At 49.3% G+C, this 23,156-nt stretch overlaps 1 protein-coding gene across 3 annotated transcripts in view; it reads left to right on the plus strand.

Moving 5' to 3' along the window:
* NIPAL3 (NIPA like domain containing 3) overlaps positions 1-22,492 on the plus strand; it is a 51,358-nt gene extending 28,866 nt beyond the window's left edge. The window contains exons 5-13 of one of the 3 annotated variants that reach the window (XM_023258314.2): positions 364-423; positions 2,980-3,125; positions 6,805-6,901; positions 8,976-9,111; positions 11,400-11,488; positions 12,916-12,979; positions 15,742-15,836; positions 17,261-17,292; positions 20,176-20,313. In XM_023258314.2, coding sequence (XP_023114082.1) covers positions 364-423; positions 2,980-3,125; positions 6,805-6,901; positions 8,976-9,111; positions 11,400-11,488; positions 12,916-12,979; positions 15,742-15,836; positions 17,261-17,277 — 704 coding nt within the window. In that variant the 3' untranslated portion in view covers positions 17,278-17,292; positions 20,176-20,313. Of the gene's footprint in view, positions 1-363; positions 424-2,979; positions 3,126-6,804; positions 6,902-8,975; positions 9,112-11,399; positions 11,489-12,915; positions 12,980-15,741; positions 15,837-17,154; positions 17,293-20,175 lie in introns of those variants that run through there. The other 2 variants (XM_023258313.2, XM_045035293.1) reach the window with 2 other exon arrangements.
* The last annotated feature ends 664 nt before the right edge of the window (positions 22,493-23,156 follow it).

Raw genomic sequence — 23,156 nt, forward strand, 5'->3', positions numbered from 1 at the left:
CAGATGGGAATAATAGCACCCACCTCGGAGGGTAGATGTGCCAGAAACGACTTGTGCAAATCACCTGTCACACTGCAAGTACTCAACACCAGCCCTCCTGGGCCTGTGGGAAATCCTCAGGAAGGCTCAGAGAGGAGCCTCCCTTTCCGAGATGGAATAACAGAGGAACCAGAAGGACTGAGTTTTGGGGAGGGGAGCATGAGGGAGAGGTACCAAGGGAGTACCAAGTTCCAAGGCAAACGAGTCAACCCCAGGGCCTGGGCAAAGGGACTCCGTTGGGCTGATGGCAACCTCAATTTTCTTTTCCCTTTCTTTTCCCCAATTTTTCTTTTCCCTAAGCTTTTACTTATTTTTTTTTTATAGCTAGCGCCATCATAGGAATCATATTCATCAAAGAAAAATGGAAACCTAAAGACTTCCTGAGTAAGTTCACTGATTTGAATCCCCGTTCTTAATGTTACGCTTGTGCCGTTTGTTCATTATAAAGCCGGCTCACCCCAATTTAGAGATCATCTGTCTCCTGCTCCCTTCTCTGCTTCTATATTCTACCCTCATCAGGCTCCTGAGAGCTGGGTTTTTTAATCAGTGGTTCCCAAATCTGGCTGCACAACAAAATCATCTGCGAGACTTTCTAAAAAGGGCTTTCATTCATTCCACTCAATCTATATTTACTGAGCATCTATGGTTGGGATTTTAGGAGGCCTGATAAAAGGCACCCTCTTTCCCTAAATGAGTTCTAAAGCAACGGGAAACAAACATGGAGGTCAAAGACAAGAGGTCACAAGTTATGCTTTATTGCTTCTACAAACCAGCTTAGAGCGTGCAGCCAAATGAACTTGCTCACGTGGCCAAGTTTGGGAACAACTGTTCTGAATCGTTGGTGCCGGATAAGAGCAAGACAGGGCCAGAAGGTTTGAAAAAGGAAAGAATCTGGCACTGCTCGGCAAACATACGAGGCCAAGAGTCTTTTGCTCAGAGTGATCTGCGGTAGAGTCCCGATGACAGAGGAAGGGTACAGGGGTAGCTGGACTGGTTCTGAGACCAGTGTAGAGTTTTATGTCCCTTCCAGGCTCACTCTAGGTGGTCCTGGTATAAGAGACACGCTAGTCCAGGCAGTGCCCTATGTAAACTGGAAAAAGATGGCCCCTCTGGACATCTGTAGGTCTATGGGTACATGACCTGGTGAGCAGAGCATGGGCTAGATTTTAGCCCTCATCACCTCTTCAGCTAGGTGCTCTTAGGCAGTGAGCAATTTATACAACTGTACATGGCTGTCCTGCATAAAGTTCCATTAAATTCAGCAAACATTCACCCGATGCTAGACCTGTGCTGTTCACCACAGGCATGGAGCTAAGTAAGACCTTTCCCTGCCTGAAGAAAACTTAAGACAACAGACTTGTATATCTTAGCACAGAACTCATTATTGAATTTAACCGTGGCTCATTCATTCATTGAACAAATGAACAACTGGTTTTTGAACACCTTATGAGGCCTAGAATGAAAATTAAAGACATGTGATGTGGTATCACATTTTTTTGGGGAGACAATGGAATGAAATATATAGTTAGTTCCATCCCACAAAAATCCAGAGACCTGTGGTAACCAGGCATAGGTCAGAACTCACAGCCCTTTTCAAAGCTTGCCTGGATCTGGGCTGGACTTCCAGAGGTTTTTCACAAAACCCCCAGGGTGCACCTGGAGTGTGACAGGACCCAGGGGAAGAGGCAGGAGACTCCCCACCCCTCTAACAACCTCTGACAGGTCTGTGGAATAGAATATTGACAGTATTTGGACCGATCTCTTGGGATTAGGTTAACCAGCCGACGGGAAAGGATAAGGTCATTTTCAAAAGGTACATGGTAGGCTCTGTAGGTTTGCTTGTGAGGTTTTGTTACGTTTGGTTTTTTATGTTGCCCAGAAAGTGATCCGAGCTTTCAAATGTTCCCCCCTTAACATGCCCATTAAAACCACGATGCATTATCAGAATGGCTACCAGGAAGGAAAAAAAAGAGGCAGTCTTACTCTAATACTCTCCCAGTGGGAGTGGCAATTGGTGCGACCAGTTTGGGAGACCGTTTGACAGTAACTACTGGGCTGACCGTCCGTGTATCCCCTGACCTGGGAATCGGCACTCCTCGTTTTATACCCAACAAGAAATACGGACGATATGTTTTCCAAATGACACGCTCAAGGATGTTCCTAGCTGGTTATTTGTTATCACCCGACAACTGGAGAGCCCTCAAACACCCATCAGCCGCAGAATGGATACACCGTACAGCCCTACACCCCACACCAGGATACAGATGAATCTCACGAGCTCCCAAACCTTAATGTTGCACGAACCCAAACACAAGGAAACGTAGTGTGTGAGCCCGCGTAGATAGAGTACAAAACCAGGCAAACTGTCGGCACCTGTTAGAAGTCAAAGTTTTCTCCCGGGGCCGCGGTCTAGTGATTCAAAGGAGACACAAGGGAGGATGTTGGGGTCCTGCTAACGTTCCCTTTCTTGATCTGGGTGCTGGTTACGTGGGTGTGTTCACTTTGTGAGAATTCATCGGGCACTTTTTTGTATACATGCCCCACCTCACTAAAATGTTTTCAACGTTACATGTTATTTTTTTTAAATAACAATAAGGAAGGGGTGCCTGGGTGGCTCAGTCGGTTCAGTGTCCAACTTCAGCTCAGGTCATGATCTCGCGGTCCGTGAGTTCGAGCCCCGCGTCGGGCTCTGTGCTGACAGCTCAGAGCCCGGAGCCTGTTCCAGATTCTGTGTCTCCCTCTCTCTCTGACCCTCCCCCGTTCATGCTCTGTCTCTCTCTGTCTCAAAAATAAATAAACATAAAAAAAAATTTTTTTTAATAACAATAAGGAAGATAAGAAAAACCAAAAACAACAACAACGACAGCAGGTACCAGAAGCACATGCTGGCCTGAGGCCCAACCTGCAGCCAGCCCTGTGACAGCCTCCCTTTCTCTGCAGGGCGCTACGTCTTGTCCTTTGTTGGCTGCGGTTTGGCCATCGTGGGCACCTACTTGCTGGTGACATTCGCACCCAACAGTCACGAGAAGATGACAGGCGAGAACATCACCAGGCACCTCGTGAGCTGGCCTTTTCTCTTGTACATGGTAAGAGAAGCCATTGTGCCTTCCACCCAAGATGGCAGGAGGGAGCATCAAGTCCTAGACCCTGAACACCTGAATATCCAACAACAGGGGATTCAAGTGAATCATGACGTATTTCACAGCACCAAAGACCGTGCTTGTGGCAAGGATGTGCTCCATGGGAAATGCCTTTTTCACTCATATCCTGGGTAATGTCTAAATCTGCACATATAATACGATCATTTTAGTTTTTAGAGATAGTGTAGGTGTGTGTGTACAATGTATATGTGAAGGACTAGACGGAGAAACAGAAACTCTATCTATAATTGTCTCCGAGAGCTGGAATTATGATTGAGTGTTCACTTCACCTGTGTCTTTATGCATCATCCAGAATTTCTCCAGTGATCATTTAAGACTTTTAAGGTAAGAAAAACACTTAACATTTTAAACAGTCATAGAAATGTTACCTATTTATTTTTTCCCAGTATCACACAGCTGCTAGAAGCTGATAGAAACTCCAGAGACACTGGAAACTGTCTCTTAAACCCCTAGCCCCGATTACGTCCCACATTAGGTCTACAAATAAACTGACTGAGGAAGCATGTAAGGTATTTAATAAGCTGCCGGTATATATTCCTGTTCTATGCCAGGCAGGCACTGAGCTAAACACTTTCTTGCGTATCATCTCAAATTCTCCCAGAACCCTATAAGGTTTTTCTCCCCATTTTATGGAGGAGAAAACTGAAGCATTGGGAGGTTAGCTGACTGCTCAGAGTCCCACGAGGGCAGAGCTGGATTCGAAGTCGGGCCTGCCTGGCTTCACGGACCACCTTCCTTCGCCACGGCCCGCTGATGAAGGTGTTGACTGTTTTTCCTCTGACACAAGCAGCCTGGGACTGCTCTACAGGCCTGAAACGTCCTTTTTCCTTAGTTTGCTCCCAAGGCAGAGGATAGATGTCCCCCAGATTGGGACTGTCTCATCTCCCTACCGTCAGCCAGCCCCAGCGTGTAGCTGGTGGGCGTGGAGACTGCCACTTCTCCACACCCTGTCTCTGGCAGGACAGAGCCAAAGAACACCCCTCTTCGGGAAAAGCTTAACCCCAGAACACAGTTTTCTCTTAGGGAGTCCTGGGCTTGAATCTGTCATGCGCTGTGTGACCCTGGCCAGGTCACCTAAATGGAAGCTCTGCCTCCTTCTGTGTAAGCTTGGTGGGAGTCACTGGCCCGGGGCTGGTGGTTGGGGGACGTGAGGTGGTGCGGCAATCACCCAGCCCTTGGCAGATGCCCAGTGACCTACTCTGTTTGTCTCCTTGTGTCTCCAAGGCATTGCCGCTGTAACCGAACTCAAGGGGTCACTGCTTGGGGTGCATCCAATTGAACACAACCCGAGGAAGTGTTGAAAGCAAAGACCTTTTATTACTTGTCACAAGTAAGGAGACAGGGAGATAGCTCTCAAAGCACTGTCTCCCCGTGGGGTTAGGGCAGGAAGCTTTTATGCAGTGTGCTGTGCTGAAGGGCAAGGGCAGGGAGCTGGGCACATTAAGGAACTGATGCATTTTCTGTTTCTTAGGCACTTTGGTTCAGCTGCACATGCTTATCAGCATGTCGACGTGCTAGTCCTTACATTGTATATTCACAAAAAATGGCAGAAAACCCCACCCGTAGGAGATCTTAGCATTAGAATGAGTGAAAGGTAACGTTAGGGCAGCTCATAGGGCTTCTGTGCAGGCCCCGGTCTCCAGCGTGGCTCGAACTGGCTCACTCAAGGGGTGTCTCTCTAGTGGGGTACCTGGCCTTGACCTCTCCTTGACGGGAGCTGTTTATTTCCCTGCCTTTGCCCCTGCCCCCTCTCCCTCCCGCTGATAGATTTCAGTCCCCTGACGTGAGTACGTCTCTGTTGTGACCTCACACTGCCAGCTAGAGAGATGTGGCCCGATTCGGTCAACGTTCACGGAGTATCTGCCGTGTGCCAGACACGGTGCACGTGAGACTGACGGCAGGTGCACTTGTGAGCAGAGCACGATACACAGAGTTGACAGAGTTGTCCAGTCGCTGTGTGGTACGCCTGACACTAACGTGACGTGGTGTGTCAACTATACTTCGGTAAAAAAAAGAAAGGAAGAGAGGAGACATGCTCCCGGGACTCAAGGTCACGTACGCAGCAGCACCAAGCCTATGCCAGCACGCATTTAAGCCTCGTGAAGAGTGGCTAGAAAACTGGGCCCCCTGAGAGCACGCACGATGGTTAGCAATGTTGATGAGCAACTGCATCTGCTTGATGGTGTATGTTGCGGCAATTAAAGATAATTATGACAACTTCAGAAAATACGAGAGTTGTTTTTGGTAACTAAAAACAGCCCAGGACAAAACTGCGCGGACTGTGATGACAAGTAGATAAAATATGTATTCACTGCAACAAAGGCAGGAAGAAACAGGAAAATGAAAACAGCTGGGGTTTTGTTTTTTTTTTTTTTATGGTCTCCAATTTTGAGGAATTTAAAAATTTTTCGAAATGCCCGTTAATGTTTCTGCGTTGCTTTTTATGAGTGCCGTCTACACCGTAGGCCCTGGGCCTCTCGCATCCGGGCAGCGTAGCCTAGTGGGAAAGTGCACGGGCCCTGGAGCCAGACTGCCCAGGTTCGGATCCCGGCTCTGCCATTTCATTAGCCAGCACCGTGACAGTGCCTACGTCACAGAATTATTGTGCTGATTTAACGACCTTAGTCTAGACACAGTGTTTACAAGGTGCCTGGCGCCTTTATGAGTTCGTTACGCGTTACCGATGATTATGGCCTTACAAAGTAAGAATCGTAATCCCTATTTCACAGATGAGGTAATCGAGGCTTAGAGATGTTAAGTGACTTGCCCACGGCCACACAACCATTGTAGAAGCGGATCCAATTTCAACCTTGGGCCTCGCTGACTCCAAATGTCCTTTCTTTCGACCCCACCAAGCCGCGCACATTGAAGGCTTGGTTAGGGGACAGGGGCACGTATACTTAAGCCAAAGGTTCTACTTCAACCAAAGAGCTCTTCTCCTCAGTGAACAGTGTCTCCCTCTTTTTTCCTTTTCACTTATTTTTTTAAATTTTTTTTTATGTTTATTTATTTTTGAGAAAGAGACAGAGTGCGAGACAGGGAGGGGCAGAGAGAGGGGGGAGGCACAGAATCTGAAGCAGGCTCTAGGCTCCGAGCTGTCAGCATAGAGCCTGATGCGGGGCTCGAACGTACAAACTGTGAGATCATGACCTGAGTCGAAGTCGGTTGCTTAACCAACTGAGCCACCCAGGCGCCCCTAGTGTCTCCCTCTTTGACCCACCTTCAGTTTTAATGGGGTTACCCACGGAGCAGTGAGGTGGGGAGAAACCTCAGCCTGATGAATCCCGGCCGTGTAAGACAGGGCGTGTGTGAGGCCAGCGCACCCCCCTCAAAGCCCTGAGCGAACTCCTCATCAGTGTTACCCAGAGGGTAGAGATTCACTCAGAGTTTACTCAGAGCCCCTCCCGTTTCCACGGGAGAGTTTGGGAAATGCTGGGTGCTTCAACTCCCTGTCAACTCTAAAGGACTCGAATCCTTCCATGACTTTCAACTCCGTGACTTTAGTGACACCAGCAGCGTCAACTCCAGCCCAGCCCAGCAGGGCCTCCCAGGCTTGCCCACACCCACGGCCACCACTGACCTCCCCGCCTGCTGACTTCCACAGCTTGTCGAGATCATTCTGTTCTGCCTGCTGCTGTACTTCTACAAGGAGAAGAACGCCAACAACATCGTCGTGATTCTTCTCCTCGTGGCCTTACTCGGTGAGTGGGGGTCTGGGTGGTTGAGTTTTGCCACCATCGGGCAGCACCACAAGGTCCCTGCCGAGTGGAGGTGGCTTCCGTCAGTTCTGTCACTCTGCTGACTGCGTTCAGTGTCCTGGCTCCCATACCAAGAGTCCCCTAAGTGCCAGGAACGGTGCCGGAGAGGGAGCCACAGCGGTGGACCAGACAGACAGACCCCTGCCCTAGGGAGGCCTCCATTCCAAAGGGAGGAAGTGTTGATAAACAAGCAGACAAATGCATAGATCCTGGAGAAGTTTGGGCCGTGGTGATTACAGTGAAGAAGAAGACAGCAGGGTAAGGGCGAGGGGGGTAAGAGTTTATTTCAGAGAAGTCAGCGGTGGGGCAGGCTCCAACAACTGCCTCCTTAAGGCTTCATGGAAGCCTGTCGGGCTGGGAAGGAGTGCTGGATTCAAAAGCAGGAATCGATTTTGCTCTGTCACCTGTTTTTTCTTTCCTTTGGGTGGGATGGGCGCAATGTGGGAAATGGCCCCCGAATCAGACTGGGGCAAGGCCTGACCCCACATAGAGTGTGATATGCTAATTGGGCTGTGAGATGTGCCCCGACTTCCAGGGGAAGGAGAAGGGGGGGGCCTCCTGCTGCCTCCTGGGGACTCTGTAGCCTGGGGCAGGTGACTCCCTCCTGTTGAAGCCCCGCTGTCCTCTAAAAATAGGCCTGGGGGAACACCCAAATCTCAGAGGGGGGTGAGCAGGGGTAAATGAGACCGGCACAAGTGCCCAAGACGTGTTGCCGCCCTTCTGTCCTTCCCACACCGAGCCTCCACACCAGTCACAGGCCGTCAGCCACACAGATAGGGGCCACAGGGGCCAAGGTTGCAGCATTTTGATTTTTTAAAAACAGCTTTATTGAGATATAATTTACCCACCATAACATTCACCTGTGTGAAGTATACAATATAAACGGAATCCTCTAATAATGGGGCTTTTTGTGACTGGCGTCTTTCACTGAGCATATTTTAGAGGTTTGTCCGTGCAGTAACTTATAGTGGCAGTCCCTTCCTTGGTGATCTTGTTTGCAAAGCAGTTTGGAAGGTCAGGGTCCCTCTGATGAGCAGGAAGGCCAGAAGGCCCTAAGGCACATTGGCTGCTCTCCCTGTGTCCCCTTCTCACCAGCAAGGACACCCTCGCGAAAGTGCCTGTCTTCACTGGCTGCTGCTGTTTGACAACCGTCATCTAGGTAGCCGAGGGGCCCAGAAGCCGCTGTGTGTGGTGGGTTGTTAGCAAGAGGGAAAAGGAGCAGAAGCCAAGAAAAATGGGAAAGCAGAGCACCTCAGCCAGAAAAAAGGGCTTCATTTGTACCCATACTTGGCAGTGGTTTCTTTTCACTCCTCCTCTGGCGGGGGGATCGGACAGTTTAGGCTTAGCAGTCATTTCTGCACCACTGGATAAAGCAGTGGTCTCCATAGTGAGGTGACCAATGATCTCTCCTGCAGCTGTTTTATAATGTAAATACCATAGAAGCACAGTGGTACATGGGTATCACTTTAAAATACACAAACATGTATTATTGGAAAAGTATGTGCAGGCACATAGGGGTAGGATTCCAAAACATCCAAGGACCTCTAACAAAATGTTTTTTTTTTTTAATACAAGTGAATAAGCATTAAAAAAAAAAAAAAATAGAGCTCCTTGCACACCATGTTTCTTTTCCCTGTGATTGCCATGAGAATGATACTCAAAAGAAGTTCATTTATCCATTCAAAGATCGTCTTGACCTCCTACCGTGTTCCCGGCACAACGCTGCCACTCGCGTTCAGAGACTTAGACTCAATGCCCTTTCTTGCTGGAGTCTGGAAATGACATTTGGAGACGTCTGTTGGTATTTTGCTTTCTTCTCTTCTTGGACGTAGCAGCACAGATAGGGCAGCTCATGGAAGGGGCGTAAGAGAGCCGAGGCAAACGGCTTCTTCTCGCCACGTCGGTCACTGGGTTGGCTCTGCCAGTGCTCCGTATTTTTCATCAAGTCCTTTGGGGTCATAAACTGACTTTCAGGGGGCGACTCCCTGCATCCGTCCCTCCTGTTCACCTTCTGCAGGCTCAATGACGGTGGTGACGGTGAAGGCCGTGGCTGGCATGCTGGTCCTGTCCATCCAGGGGAACCTGCAGCTCGACTACCCCATCTTCTACGTGATGTTCGTGTGCATGGTGGCCACCGCTGTCTACCAAGCCGCGTGAGTCGCAGACCCTTTTCCTGCCGGGCCTCTGCACGCAGGTCTCTTCCGGGCGCTGGGCCCGATCTGCTTTGTTTCGGAAGCTGTAGGGAAGGCAGAGCGATCGCACCACACAGCCTGCAGCCAAGGTTAGGCCGCCGCTGTGGGGGGAGAGGGGTCGCTGATTGGCCGAGCTGTCACGTGGTGGGGCGGGGCTCTGTGCCCCCGGAAAGACGAAGCCCGGAAGGGACGTTGTTTTTCCCGCCGCCTCAAAATGGGAGAAATGTGTGATCACCGGCAGCCTCGCCTCCCGTCTCCTCCCAGGCAGGCGTCTGCTTCGTGGACTTTTTTTTTTTTTTTAATTTTTTTTTTTCAACGTTTATTTATTTTTGGGACAGAGAGAGACAGAGCATGAACGGGGGAGGGGCAGAGAGAGAGGGAGACACAGAATTGGAAACAGGCTCCAGGCTCCGAGCCATCAGCCCAGAGCCTGACGCGGGGCTCGAACTCATGGACCGCGAGATCGTGACCTGGCTGAAGTCGGACGCTTAACCGACTGCGCCACCCAGGCGCCCCTTTGTGGACTCTTGAAGCTGTGCGGCCCCCAGGAGCCACCGGTTAGGTGGAAAACAGAAAGTTGCCATTTCTTGCCCCCAAGAAATCTTCCCCGTAGAGCGAGGTGATCGTTTCTCTCTCGGAAGCGGTGGTCGTAAGGGTAGGCCTGGGCCTTGTCCACGTCTGAGACCCGGTGCTCGGCAGAGGGCCCCCGACGGCCTGGGACCGGATTGAGTGTTGGGCTCTAGAGCCTCTCCCCTCCAGGCCTTTCCCTCAGCTTCCCTGGGATCAGATTCCTTGTCCGCAAGTGAGAACAACAACGTCCCCGACCTAAGAGAATTGCATAAAGCGCTCAGTACCGTCCCCAGAGTAATGTCCACAACATCTCAGCCTCTTTTATGATTATGATGACTATTATTATGGCGATTATTTTTTTAATGTTTATTTATTTATTTTGAGAGAGAGGGAGAGAGTGAACGAGCAGGGGAGGGACAGAGAGAGAGAGAGAGAGAGAGAGACAGAGAATCCCAAGCAGGCTCCACGCCGTCAGCACGGAGCCCAAAGTGGGGCTTGAACCCAGGGAACTATGAGATCATGACCTGAGCGCAAACCAAGAGTCAGATGCTTAACCCGCTGAGCCACCCAGGCACCCCTATTATGTGGATTATTACTGTCTTTAGTCCTACTGCAGAGATTCTGGTCATCACCCCTGAGCCGACCCAGCGCCAGGCTCTGTGCTGAGCACCCCACGGTTCCAGAGATGAATCCGATGCCCACTCCTCCTTCTCACTCACCCAGTCAGCACACGTCCACCGAGGGCCCGCTGTGTGCCCGGCCAGTCTGCACACACAGGCCTGAGCAATAGTCACTGTCCCCAGGACACTCACAGCCCTGGGGTAGGGGGAAGGGCAGCCACACTAACAGAAGAGAACTGAGTGGGATGTATGTCATGGTGTAGGCAACTAGGTAGTAATAACTAAATGCTATGCGGAGAATGGACAAAGAATATATTCCGAGATGAGGGAGTGTTCATCCTAGATGGAGAGATTAGGAATGATTCTAATTTCTCTCTCTCTCTTTCCCGTACTTATTGCAGCGAGCACATTATTTTTGCATTAAGAAGAAAATTTGTTTTAAAAAAATAATTTACAGGAGCACCTGAGTAACTCAGTCAGCTGAGCGGCCGACCTCGGCTCAGGTCATGATCTCGTGGCTTATGGATTCGAGCCCCATGTCGGGCTCTGTGCTGACGGCTCAGAGCCTGGAACCTGCTGCTGATTCTGTCTCCCTCTCTCTCTGCCCCTCCCCCCACTTGTGCACTGTCTCCCCCCCCAAATATAAACATTAAAAAAGTTTTTTTTTAAATAATTACAGCAATAGGCAGAATGTGCTAAGTGCTGTAAGTTTCTTGGACTATATACAAGGACAGAAGTGGCTCTTTTTAGTGGGGTGGGGATGCTGGCGACAGTGATGGGAGGAGCGTGAGAAGGGCGTTTTGGGTGACGAGGACCCTGTGGCCAGAGAGGTATGAGACCAGGAAGGCATGGCCCACGTGGGGAACAGGATTGTCCAGGGGACAAATGGGAACAAAAGCGTGGATCCCAGACCGAGAGAGGCACAGGGGTGGCATCTTTGTAAACCCAAGGGATGTTCCTTCATGTGCCATCTTCATTTTTCAAACCGAGCCTGCTGTCATCAGCTCTCACCTCAGCCTTCCTGACATGCCCACTGACCACAGTGCTCTTGTGTTTAAGGTTTTTAAGTCAAGCCTCACAGATGTACGACTCGTCTTTGATTGCCAGCGTGGGCTACATTCTGTCCACTACCATTGCTATCACAGCAGGTAAGGGTGGCGATCGCTAGATTCCTGTCTCCCACCTGCGCAGCAGGGACGTTAGCCCAGTGTGGAGGGACGGGGCTCTGCCTCTCTCAAAAGGCCAGTTCTGCGGACTTGTTCTACCTCTCAGAGTCGTGTATGACGTCATAGAGAAAGTGCGGGATTTCGGGCCAGAGGGACCCGGGTTTGCACCCTAGCACAGACACAGAGCCGTGTGACCCTAGGAAAATCACTTAACCTCTCTGAGCCCCAGTTCCACATTCATAAAATGGGAGTAACACTCACGTCCTAGAATTGAAACACACACAAGATGTACTTTGTACGACTGGCACAAAGTTTCTCCCGCGATTTTTGCCATCATCTGCTAGCTCTACTAAGTGATCACAGATTTCTTCTCTATAATTTTTAGAGATTATGTCCGGATGAAGCATCTGTAATGTAATAGGTGCTGAGTAAGCCGTCATCAGTTTGGCAGGCCCCCTTTCTTCTACCCCACCCCTACTTTTTCTTCTGAGGTGGCTTCGGAGGCTGCAAGCATATCAGAGTGTGTCTGTTTTTAAGGGTCGATGAAGACGAAAATCTCCGAGGTAATAAGGCCAATAAGAACAGTGTGCCTCCCTTTGAGGAAGGCCCGGCCTCAAAGCCAGATGTTTTGCACTGCCCTTTAGGCAAGCGTGCCAAATCCTGCTCACAGAGGTGGGAACAAGGTAGGCACAGGTCCTGCCAGAGCCTGTGCTGAGAGCAGGACCCGGGATCCCGGGAGGCGTTGACCCAGAGCAGCCAGAGAGTGAGCCCGCTGCACAGGCTTAAGTCATGATCCAGAACTTGGGTCCAGTCAGGGTTGAAAGGAAGAGCCAACAGCATGATCAGAAGCCGGGCAGGAACCAGGGGCTCAGGGACACAACATGAAGCCCCGGGAGGTGGAATGAGTCCAGACAGACGCAGGCTGCAGGGCGGGTGAGGGCAGCCAGGCCCATGTGGCTCCCGGTGCAGGAGCGGGCCTGCAGGCCTGCCATCTGCTGGCCACGCGAGGTTAGAGAGCTCTGACAGTTTAACACCAAGCCTTGCCTTTCCCTCTTAGGAAAGACGGGGGAAGGGAGTATATAAAAACTGGCAAAGAAAGTCTGTAGTTTCGTTTATAGTGTGTTTAATTGGGGGAGGCTGGGTGCAGGGTCCATGAGAACTCTATAGAAAAACAAGATGGAGATAAGAGGAGTGTAGGAGAAAGAGAAGGCAGTCTGTCTCCCCACCTCACCCCCCCCCACCCCGAAATGGCTTTTATTCCACTCTTCTGACATTTGCCCTGCTGGTCATGATGTTTCTGATCACTTTGGTTTCCTACAGGGAAGAGAGTTTAGCCAAATGCTAGACAGACTGGCAAGAAGGTGATTTGAAAACAGCTCACCCATATTTCCTATTTTCTGCTGTTTCAGGCGCAGTATTTTACCTGGATTTCATCGGGGAGGATGCGCTACACATCTGTATGTTTGCACTGGGGTGAGTTACGTCCTGCTGTCTGGCCTGGGGCATTGCCTGGGGCCAGAGAACTCCAGGCAGGTTGCCTCTCTGGCCCCACTATTGCTTCTGCCTCTCAGGCAATCCTTTAGATCCCAGGGAGCAGCCAGGATTTGGAGCTTTGTCCTCCAGAGGGTGAGGCTTTTCCTCCCAAAGGGCTTTATCTCCCTCCCTCTTCTTCTCTTTTGGGCTCTAATCTCCTTGTCATTTTGAAAAGATCCCATTTTGACACATGAGAAGACTCTCAGCCTCACCCCAGATCACAAAAATGCATTTTTTTTAAGTTTATTTTTTGAGAGGAGGGGGAGGGGAGGAAACAGGGGGAGGGGAGGAGAGAGAGGGAGGGAGAGAGAGAATCCCAAGCAGGCTCCACTCAGTGCAGAGCCTGACACTGAGCTCGATCCCACAACCATGAGATCGTGACCTGAGCCTCTATCAAAACTCAGATGCTTAACTGACTGAGCCACCCAGGTCCCCCCCAGAAATGCATTTTGAAGCCAAATGAGATGCCATCATTTTGCAAAAAGTAACAGGATTAATAAGCCACGTTGGCAAGAGGAGAGGACGAGGAGACCAGCTCTCTGCCACGCCGAGAGGATGTTTAATGCCAGAGGACAATTTGGCAATGTCAATAAAAATTGTAAGTGAGCGATGGTCGGTGCAACATTCCATTTCTAATCACTTATCTTGGAAAAATCATTGAAATGGGACGCAAAGACACATGTATGAGGCTGTTTTTTAGTTAAAAAGTTAATTGTACAAGCAAAAAATTGGAAGTAGCCTAAATACCCAGCAATAGAATACAGGCTAAATACATTGTGGTATATCCATATAATAAAGTACCATGCTGCCATTTTGAAAAATTGAGGTCAGTCTATAGGTACTGACATAGAACCATGTCTAGGATATATTTAATGGAAAAAAATACATTTTTTAAAAATGTATAGTCTACCCTATGATCTAGCAACTCCACATCTAGATATATACCCAAAACAAATAAGTACACATTGACAAAATGACTTGTACCTGAATATTTATAGTAGCTTTATTCATCATATATCCAAATGGATACAACCCAAATGTCTATACACAGGAGAGTAGAAAGCAAATGATATAGTATATTAAGACAGTGGATTCAATATAACAATTAAAACCAATGAACTACTAATATATACAATAAGGTGAATGAACCTTAAAAACATTTATCAAGTAGGGGCACCTAGGTGGCTCAGTCATTTGAGCATCTGACTCTTGATTTTGGCTCAGGTCATCATCCAAGGGTTGTGGGATCAAGTCTCCCTTCGAGTTCCATGCTGAGCGTGAAGTGAAACCTACTTATCCTCTCTCTCTCTCTCTCTCTCTCTCTCTCTCTCTCTCTCTCCCCCTCCCTCCCTCCCTCCCCCTCCCTCTCTCCCTTTCCCTCTCTCCCCCCCACCCCACCCCACCCCACCCCCTGCCTCTGCCCTGCTCACACTCTCTCTCTCTAAAATTAATTTAAAAAGCAGGGCGCCCAGGTAGCTTAGTCGTTGAGCATCTGACTTTGGCTCAGGTCATGATCTCACAGTTTCTGGGTTCTAGCCCTGCGTCAGGCTCTGTGCTGACAGCTCAGAGCCTGGAGCCTGCTTCGTACTCTGTATTTCCCCTCTCTCTCTCTGCCCCTCCCTCTTGTGCTCTGTCTCTCCTTCTCTCAAAAACAAACAAACAAACAATAAATAAATAAATAATGAAAAGTTTATTAAGTGGAAGAAACTAGACAGAGTATATACATGCTGTATGATTTCACTTATAAGAAGTTCAAGAACAGGCAAATCAAGTTTTGGGTGATAGTGGAGGTCAGAACAGTGGCTTCCTCTGGGGCAAGGTTAGCATGGATTGGAAGGGGCGTGAGGAAACTTTCTGGGGTGGAGGGGATGCAAATGTCTCCTCTGTGGACCTGTGTGGCGATCACACGAGTGTCCACACGGACCAAATTCATTGAGCGCTACATTTAGGGTTTGTGCATTTTACCGCATGTAAATCACACCTCAGATTTTAGAAAGCGTGTTTATTTATCTAAACTCTAGGGAAAAAGGAAAAGACTCTAGAAGAATGTACACCTGGGGGGGAGGGGGGTGGGATTAGGGGGAGATCAGGGGCTTTTTCACGTTTTCTTTCTCTCCTATACTGATTGAATTTAGGCCACAAAGAATTTTTTTGATTTAAACAAAATATTTTGGGGGGCACCTGAGTGGCTCAGTCGGCTAAGCGTCCGAACTTCAGCTCAGGTCATGATCTCTCAGTTCGTGGGTTTGAGCCCCGCATCGGGCTCTGTGCTGACAGTTCAGAGCCTGGAGCCTGCTTTGGATTCTATGTCTCCCTCTCTCTCTGCCTCTCCCCCATTCATTTCTCTCTCTCTCTCTCTCTCTCTCTCTCTCTCTGTCTCAAAAATAAATAAACATTAAAAAAATATTTTTTAAGGGGAGGTTCTGAAGACACAGGCCAAATGGAAGGGAAGACATTTTGCCCAGGAAGAGTCTAATTTATCCTGATTAACGCAGTGCCGAGCGGAAGGGTGTGTGAGGCCGTCGTTTATCTCCAGTCTGCTCCCCGCCCACCTCAGGCCCCCCAGCCTCCCCGGGGCTGTTCAGCAGCAAACCCCCTCCCTGTGGCCTGTGACCCTCTTTTCCCCCTGACCTGGGCTTGAAAGTAGCCCTCCCAACCTCACTCTGGCCTTTTTTCTCTCCCTCCCTTGCCCCTGTTCTCAGGTGCCTCATTGCATTCTTGGGCGTCTTCTTAATCACCCGTAACAGGAAGAAGGCCATTCCATTTGAGCCCTACATTTCCATGGATGCCATGCCAGGTAACGTTAAAACCCCATGTGTCCAGCTGCCAGCCCATCCATATAGAATGGCTGCTACTTCCTGTTTAAAAAGAGACGGCTCTCTGCTGGGTTTGGTACAGGGAAGGTGTGCTGTGCCGTTATGGTGTGACTGTCTCTCTCTCTCTCTCTCTCTCTCTCTCTCTCTCTCTCTTTTTAAATCTCACTGTGCCAGATAGGAGGCAATGGTTGAGGCACCTCAGTTGGTTTTGAGCCCATCTCGCCAGTTCCCGTGTGTATTTTGGGATCTCTTAAAGACAATCCTGATTCACACTGGATACAATTATGATCTGTCCATCGGGCTTTGTACCTGTGAAAGGAAAACTCCACTCATCCAGTTGGAATAGAACGACCAGAGAGGGGAAAGAATATAGGATGAATGAAATTCAGATACTATAACCTCACTCCTTAGATTCCACGAGGGAGTGGATTGTTCTGGAAAGCCTAGTTTCCCGGGGAGCTGGGGGTTCACACTGAGCAGCACAGGCTCCGATGTGTTTCGTCCTTGACAGTCACAAATGCGTGAATCAGCAGAGCACTGCACAGAAGGGAGCCGTGAGGGCTGTGGAGAACAGGGGCGTGCCCGCCCAGCCTCTCCAGGGACCCAGATGAGAAAAGTTAAGACACTGGGCCAGCCCCATCCAGGTTTGCCCACCTAAGTTCTGTGGGTTGCCGGTGACCACCTGCTTTCGCTTTTTAGCTCAAAATTAATTTTTATTTTAGATATAACGGCGGAACTCTCTCCAGATCATAATCCCCACCCTGCGTTAAGACAGCCTAATGAAGGGGCGCCTGAGTGGCTCAGTCGGTTAAGCGTCCGACTCTTGATCTTGGCTCAGGTCGTGATCTCACGGTTCATAGGATCAAGCCCCGAGTTGGGTTCTGTGCTGACAGCTCGGAGCCTGTGTGAGACTCTCTCTCTCCCCTGGCTTGCACGCTCTCTCTATCTCTCAAAATAAATAAGCATTAAAAAAAAAAAAAAACTTCTTAAAAAGCCTAATGAACAAACTATAACCACACTGAAGGCATCCGGTAGTCCTTAATAAAGGACGCTGGGATACAGCTGTGTTCTCAGGGCTGACTGAGGTGCCCCTGCTTTAAATGGCCCTATGGTTTGTGTGTCTTCTTTTATATTATTTCCTCATCTTGCTCTCAAGCTGTCGTCTGTCATCCGTGCTGTTACCAGCCTGCCTGTGTACAGCAACTCCAGGTCCAACTTCTCATTTGACCCAACGTGCTCGAATTGTATATAAAATTAAGATAAACAAGCTCTGAGTTGGGGCCTTACGGTTTCTCCTAGGAGTTAAGTGCATGAGCTTTAGTGCATGGACTTCGAGAACATCTAATCTGGCTGCTCAGATGCCTTTTTTGCTTACTTCCTTGTTTCTCGGCTGTGTCCCGGATAGATGAGGGCGCTGGATAGCTGAATTCCAGATAGGTGAGGTGTCAACTCTGTGTGTGTGCAAGTATGTGTATGTATATGTGTGTTTGTGTGTTCACAAACTGTGTATGTGTATATATCTATATGAGTACTTGTATATGCATATATACAGATGTATTTTCCAGTGGAAAATAGAAGGTAACCTAAGGTAATCTTAGATATCAACATTCTGTGGTCTGTTTGTGGATGTGGCTCTGGGCTTCCTCTTTGTACCTTGTGACGGGTGGGAAGTCAGAGGTTGATGAAAGGAGACCCTGCCCTGTTGCCATGGCGCGTCAGACACTTCCGAGTGGACGTGTCCCGTGCCACGTGGGCTTGGAGTTCGGGTGCCCTGGATTCCGATCCCAGCTCTATGTCCACCCGCTCTGTGACCTTGGGCATGTCCTTGGACAGGCCAAGGCCTCTGACCTTGTAAATTGGGATTCCTTCTCTCAGGGTAGTGGGATAATATGTGAAAGGCTCCCTTGCACAGTGTCTGCGACTTGGTAGATGCCTGGTTCAGTTTGGTTTCTCTTCCCTTTTGCTTTAAAAAAAAAAAATCTTTGAAAATTTCAAACATGTGTTCAACCTGATGCCAGGTAAGAACATGAAAAATAAAAAAAGAAAAAAAAAAGAAAAAAGGAGGGGGACGCTGGCTGGCTCAGTTGGTGGAGTACAGCATTCTTGATCCCGGGGTCATGAGTTCAAGCCCCACATGGGGTGTAAGAATTATTTAAATTTTAAAAACTTTAAAAATAAATTAGTTAATTCATTAAATTAAAAAATAATAATAAAACTGTTTAAACCCAGTACCTTTCCTACTACCTGTATTCCCTGGTCAGCATTAGAGCCTTGCATTTGGCCTACCTAGATTGACCTTCACAACCGACCAGTAGCTACAGTTCAAGAGGCATTCAGTTTCTAAAAAAAAGCAAAAAGCAGGGGCACCTGGGTGGCTCCGTCGGTTAAGCACCGACTTCAGCTTAGGTCATGATCTCACAGTTCGTGGGTTCCCCACATCGGGCTCCGTGCTGACAGCCTGGAGCCTGCCTCAGATTCTGTGTCTCCCTCTGTCTCTCTCTCTCCCCTTCCCTCTGTCTCTCAAAAATGAAAAAACGTTAAAAGAAAAAAAAAATTTCTTTTTTTAAAGGAAAAAGCAGCCTGATAGCTGGGAGCTGCCTTGGCAGCCACTGCTGGACCTTAGCACTCCCTGCCTGAAAATAAACAATTTCACAGCACATCAACATCAGACAAGGTCCCTCCAAATCGGTAGATCAAGATACAGGACCACTCCACTGTCATGTATGATCACAGACAAAACACGCACATTGTCCCATCCACAGAGGACTGACCATCCACCTAACACAAGTGACTGCTGCCTCCTTACCAATCACAACATTAGTCTCAGTACAGTCTTCTCCCCATCTAGATAAGAATTATTCAGATCCCCAAGTACAGAATTAGTTCCACTTCCCAACAGTATCGAATCCAAAGCAAAGCCCTGCTTCCTGAAAACTCCTCCCCCAAATCACCTAACACAAATCCAAATCCTGGAAGTCTTTTCTAACACCCTCTGACTGAGAGGTCTCACAGTCCCCCCACGGTGCACATCGCCCTCATTTTCCATAAATCAGTTAACCCATAATTGTTAGACTGTGGGTGTAGTCCTGCTGCTTAAGAACTTTGAAAACACCCAACAGCTAAGCCGTGCCCCGTAAGCGCACCCTTTTCCCGAAGGAACAGGCACCCCCCTCAGCTTTTGTAACTTCACCCCTTGGAATCTGTGTCCTCATCCGGATAATGAGGCTCGGATTGGGGGGTGGGGGGGTATTAAGTGGCAGGGCGGCCACACGGCATTCCTGTTAAGAGTGTGGGCTTCAGCGCTCAGACCACCCGAGTTTAAACTCTAACGCTGCCACTTGCGGGCTTTGGGACCTCAAGCGAGTTCTATAACCTCTAACCGCCTCGTTCTCCTCCTCATCAGTAGTTGTGAGGATCAGATGAGATGGAGCTTTTTTTCTGCCAGGAGCTCAACACTCAGTACCCGTTAGCTGTCCTCATGCTCCCTGTGGTTACCATTGTGATGTAGAGCGCTTAGCCCAGAGCCTGGGCGCAGTCGGGAGTCTGGCACCTGCTGTTATTGCCTTCAGAGTTTCCTGGAGGACCCTTTGAGTTCAGTTTCCTACGACAGCCTAGCGGCAAGAGAATTCGAAGTCTCAATTCCCAGGCCAGGAAGAGAGTTGCCCTCCAAGGTCAGGTCCTGCCTGATGGGGAAAGTGTAGAACGAGGCTAACGGAATTCAGGAGTAAAGTCCCTGTTCTCAACTGTAAGAAGAAATCCAACATCGGTATGTGCCCAGGAGCGGTAGGCAGAATGGCACCTGCCCTCTATGCGGATCAGGGATGTTAAATGTTAAAGGTCAAAACTCGCCTTCTGAGTGTCCTGATGCGTCTGGCACCGCCGCGTGTCCATGACACGAAAGTTACCCTCCCTCTTCTCCCAGGGGGATAATGAAATGTGCTGGATCCTGATTTAATTCCGCAGGAAAGTATTGGCATCTACCACGCTCGAAGCACGGTGCTGGTTCTGCTCCCCCTGGGGCCCAGACACGCGTTCCCACCTCGTGCTAGGCCAACCCATGGTCTCTCTTGACAATGGCTGGTCTGTGTGCATTATTGCCTGAAGATTCGTCCCCGGTTGCTTAGCAACCGTAATATTTCTAGCACATATTTCTGGATGTTCTTTTTTCGATCGAAAGCATTCAGGAAATTGGCAATGCACGTGATCAGCGCCCCCAGCACTATAATTAGCCTGCGATGGGGTGGAGGAAGACGCAGTCTCCTGTGCCCCACCCCCACCCCTTACCACGTAATGATGTGGAGAAAATGGATTTCATTTCAGGTATGCAAAACATGCATGACAAGGGAATGACGGTTCAGCCCGACCTCAAAGCTTCTTTTTCCTATGGGGCCCTGGAAAACAACGACAACATTTCTGAGATCTGCGCTCCTGCCACACTTCCGGTCATGCAAGAAGAACACAGCTCCGGGGCTGCCCCCGGGGTTCCCTACCGAGTCCTGGAACACACCAAGAAGGAATGAGCCCACCTCGCTCCCTTTATAACTGCTCAAGCCCTGCCGATAGTGATTCAACCCTGAATTCTGAAGTTTGCCTTTCGAGTCTTTTTTTTTTTTTTTTTTTAACCGAGAACTCTCCAGAAGGGGATCTGGAAGAGCCTTTGTCTCTGGCAAAGAATATATTATCTTGGCTTGGAGATTCCGGATGACCAGGGGGGTGGGGGGGTGGGGGAGGATGAAAGCAGTATTCCGGGGTGGGTGGGGCGAGTGCGGGATTCAGACCCCGCCCCGTTCCGCCCCCACCCCACCCCCACCCCCGGTCCCCCAGGTTGGGAGAGCCCCCATCATCCCCGAGGATGGTAACTGAACATCCCCCGTCGGTGACCGCAAGCTGCCACATTCCTCGCAGCTGAAACAAGACAGATCCTGCTCTCTCCTTTCCACATCGAAGGAGAGGCTGGGGACCCCTGAATCCAGTCTTCCCCTTGCCTGATCCTCCCCATCTCGCTCGCGATTCCATATGTTCACGTAACGTTTGCGTTATCTTCATATGGCATAGCGGGCCAGCCCCGGGACCCTTCTGTCATTCACCTGCAGAAAACGCACGTGTGCCCCTTCCGGTTGTCTGTGCCTTTCTAGCGAAAACGTGCTTGATGTGCTCATATTCCACCCGCGCCTGAAAGCTAATTTGTTTTGGGTTCTGTGAACTGTATGATTGCCTTTTTTTTTTAACCCCCCCAAAAGGAACGGAGAAGTTAAGAGAAGGAGGGAAATAACGTTCAGGAGCATCGGTAATGATACGTTAGCCTGAAAAGGAAGAAACATCCCTTCCTATCTCACAAAATGCGGTCGCATCGCTTACAAAAGGATAGACAGAAAATCTGGCTCTTTTATTATGGGTGTTTTCCTGCACACCAATGCCCTCTGGGAGGCCTGGGGGCTCTTATTTCAGAGACAGCCTCCATCATTCCCCCTCCATCCTCTCCTTTATAGATCAACAAACCAGACTTGAATTATTAGTTAATTAACTTGGAGCTGATAGAGACGCTGGGTCCTCCTTTCATACGGTCCCACACATGTCTGGAAAAGCGAGCATTCTCGGTAAGGGTTGCTGCTTTCTTTCAGGCTACTCACGTGACTGTCTTCCCCTAGACTGACTATACTTTTGAGAACGGCAAGAGTTTGCAAATCTTAGCATAAGGATCCCCTAAGGAGTTTATTTAAAATGCAGATTCCTACACCCCAAGCGCGGATATTCTAAGTGGGAATGGCCCAGAAACGGAGTCTGCGTTCTTAATTGGCAGTACAGGTCATTCTGATGCATGTAATCCAAGAATCCCACACCTCAAAAGCCTGATAATTGCGAGAGACGGTCTGCTACAACCCCCGGGGGGCCGACACACTCCTTCCTGGAAAGTCGGAATTAGCATTCCTTGTTTCCCGTCTAGGGTTCACTTGGCAGGTCAAATAATTCCCATAGGATCTGTGGCATTCATCCATCCAGTGATAACTACTTAGAACTACACTTGATGTTTCCCTAGGCAGTCTTTAACTAATAGGCAAGATAACAGTGTTAATAGACCAGTGTTGATAGATCATTAACCTTTATGGATTGTGCTTAATACCGATTTAGTACCTTGACTTCAAAACCTGGCATCTGTCGCCTGTGATAACCACTTCTGTATTGTGTCTTAACCACTTCTGTATTGCGTCTTCCATGCCTAACAAGGCAGCAGACGGTGACCTTTTTTCTTTAGGATACGTGTCCACTCAGTTCAACAATATTCGTGAGGCATTACCTGTGTGTTAATAAGCATTTGGATGGTGAAGGCTACAAAGAATGACCATGGTTCCTGCCTCCCCAGACCAGCAGAGGAAGACACATACCCAGGAAACCGTGGCAGGGCAGGCCTGGAGAGGTGCACCTTGCAACAGTGGGCCACGGAAAAGGACAGTTTGAGGGAGGGGGCGCTGCCAAAGGTCAGACCCCAAGCCTGGAACAGGGTACTCAGAATTGAAGGTGATTTGGGGGTGCCGGGTTGGCTCAGTAGAGCACGCAACTCTTGATCTCAGGGTTGTGAGTTCGAGCCTCATGTGTGCTGTAGAGTGTACTTAGAATAAAATTTAAATTTCTGAAACTATTCAGTTTCAATTCATTTTATTTATTTTTTTAAGTTTATATTTGACAGAGAGAGAGAGAGAGAGAGACAGAGCATGAGTGGGGAGGGGCAGAGAGAGAGGGAGACACAGAATCTGAAACAGGCTCCAGGCTCTGAGCTGTCAGCACAGAGCCTGACGTGGGGCTCGAACCCACAGACCGCAAGATCATGACCTGAGCCAAAGTCGGACGCTCAACAGACTGAGCCACCCAGGCGCCCCATCAATTACTTTTAAAAATAAAAAGAATTGGAGATGTTTGGGGCCTCACTCATTGATGGGGGCAAATCTTACTAAGGTTTGAGCAAAGCATAGAAGTTAGGGCTGACCAGCAACACCCCCCCCCACACACACACACACCCCAGGTAGAGGGGCCAGCATTTGCGAAGACACAGTGATAAGGAGTGGGTGTTGACAAAGAAAGGAGAGGCAGAGAAGGTGGTGGGAGATGAACCTGGAAAGATAACCAGTGGAGGGGCGCCTGGGTGGCTCAGTCGGTTAAGCATCCGACTTCAGCTCAGGTCGTGATCTCGCGGTCTGTGGGTTCGAGCCCCGCGTCGGGCTCTGTGCTGACAGCTCAGAGCCTGGAGCCTGTTTCAGATTCTGTGTCTCCCTCTCTCTGACCCTCCCCCGTTCATGCTCTGTCTC

Source organism: Felis catus, chromosome C1, assembly GCF_018350175.1.
Source record: "Felis catus isolate Fca126 chromosome C1, F.catus_Fca126_mat1.0, whole genome shotgun sequence".
NCBI classification, from domain to species: Eukaryota; Metazoa; Chordata; class Mammalia; order Carnivora; family Felidae; genus Felis; species Felis catus.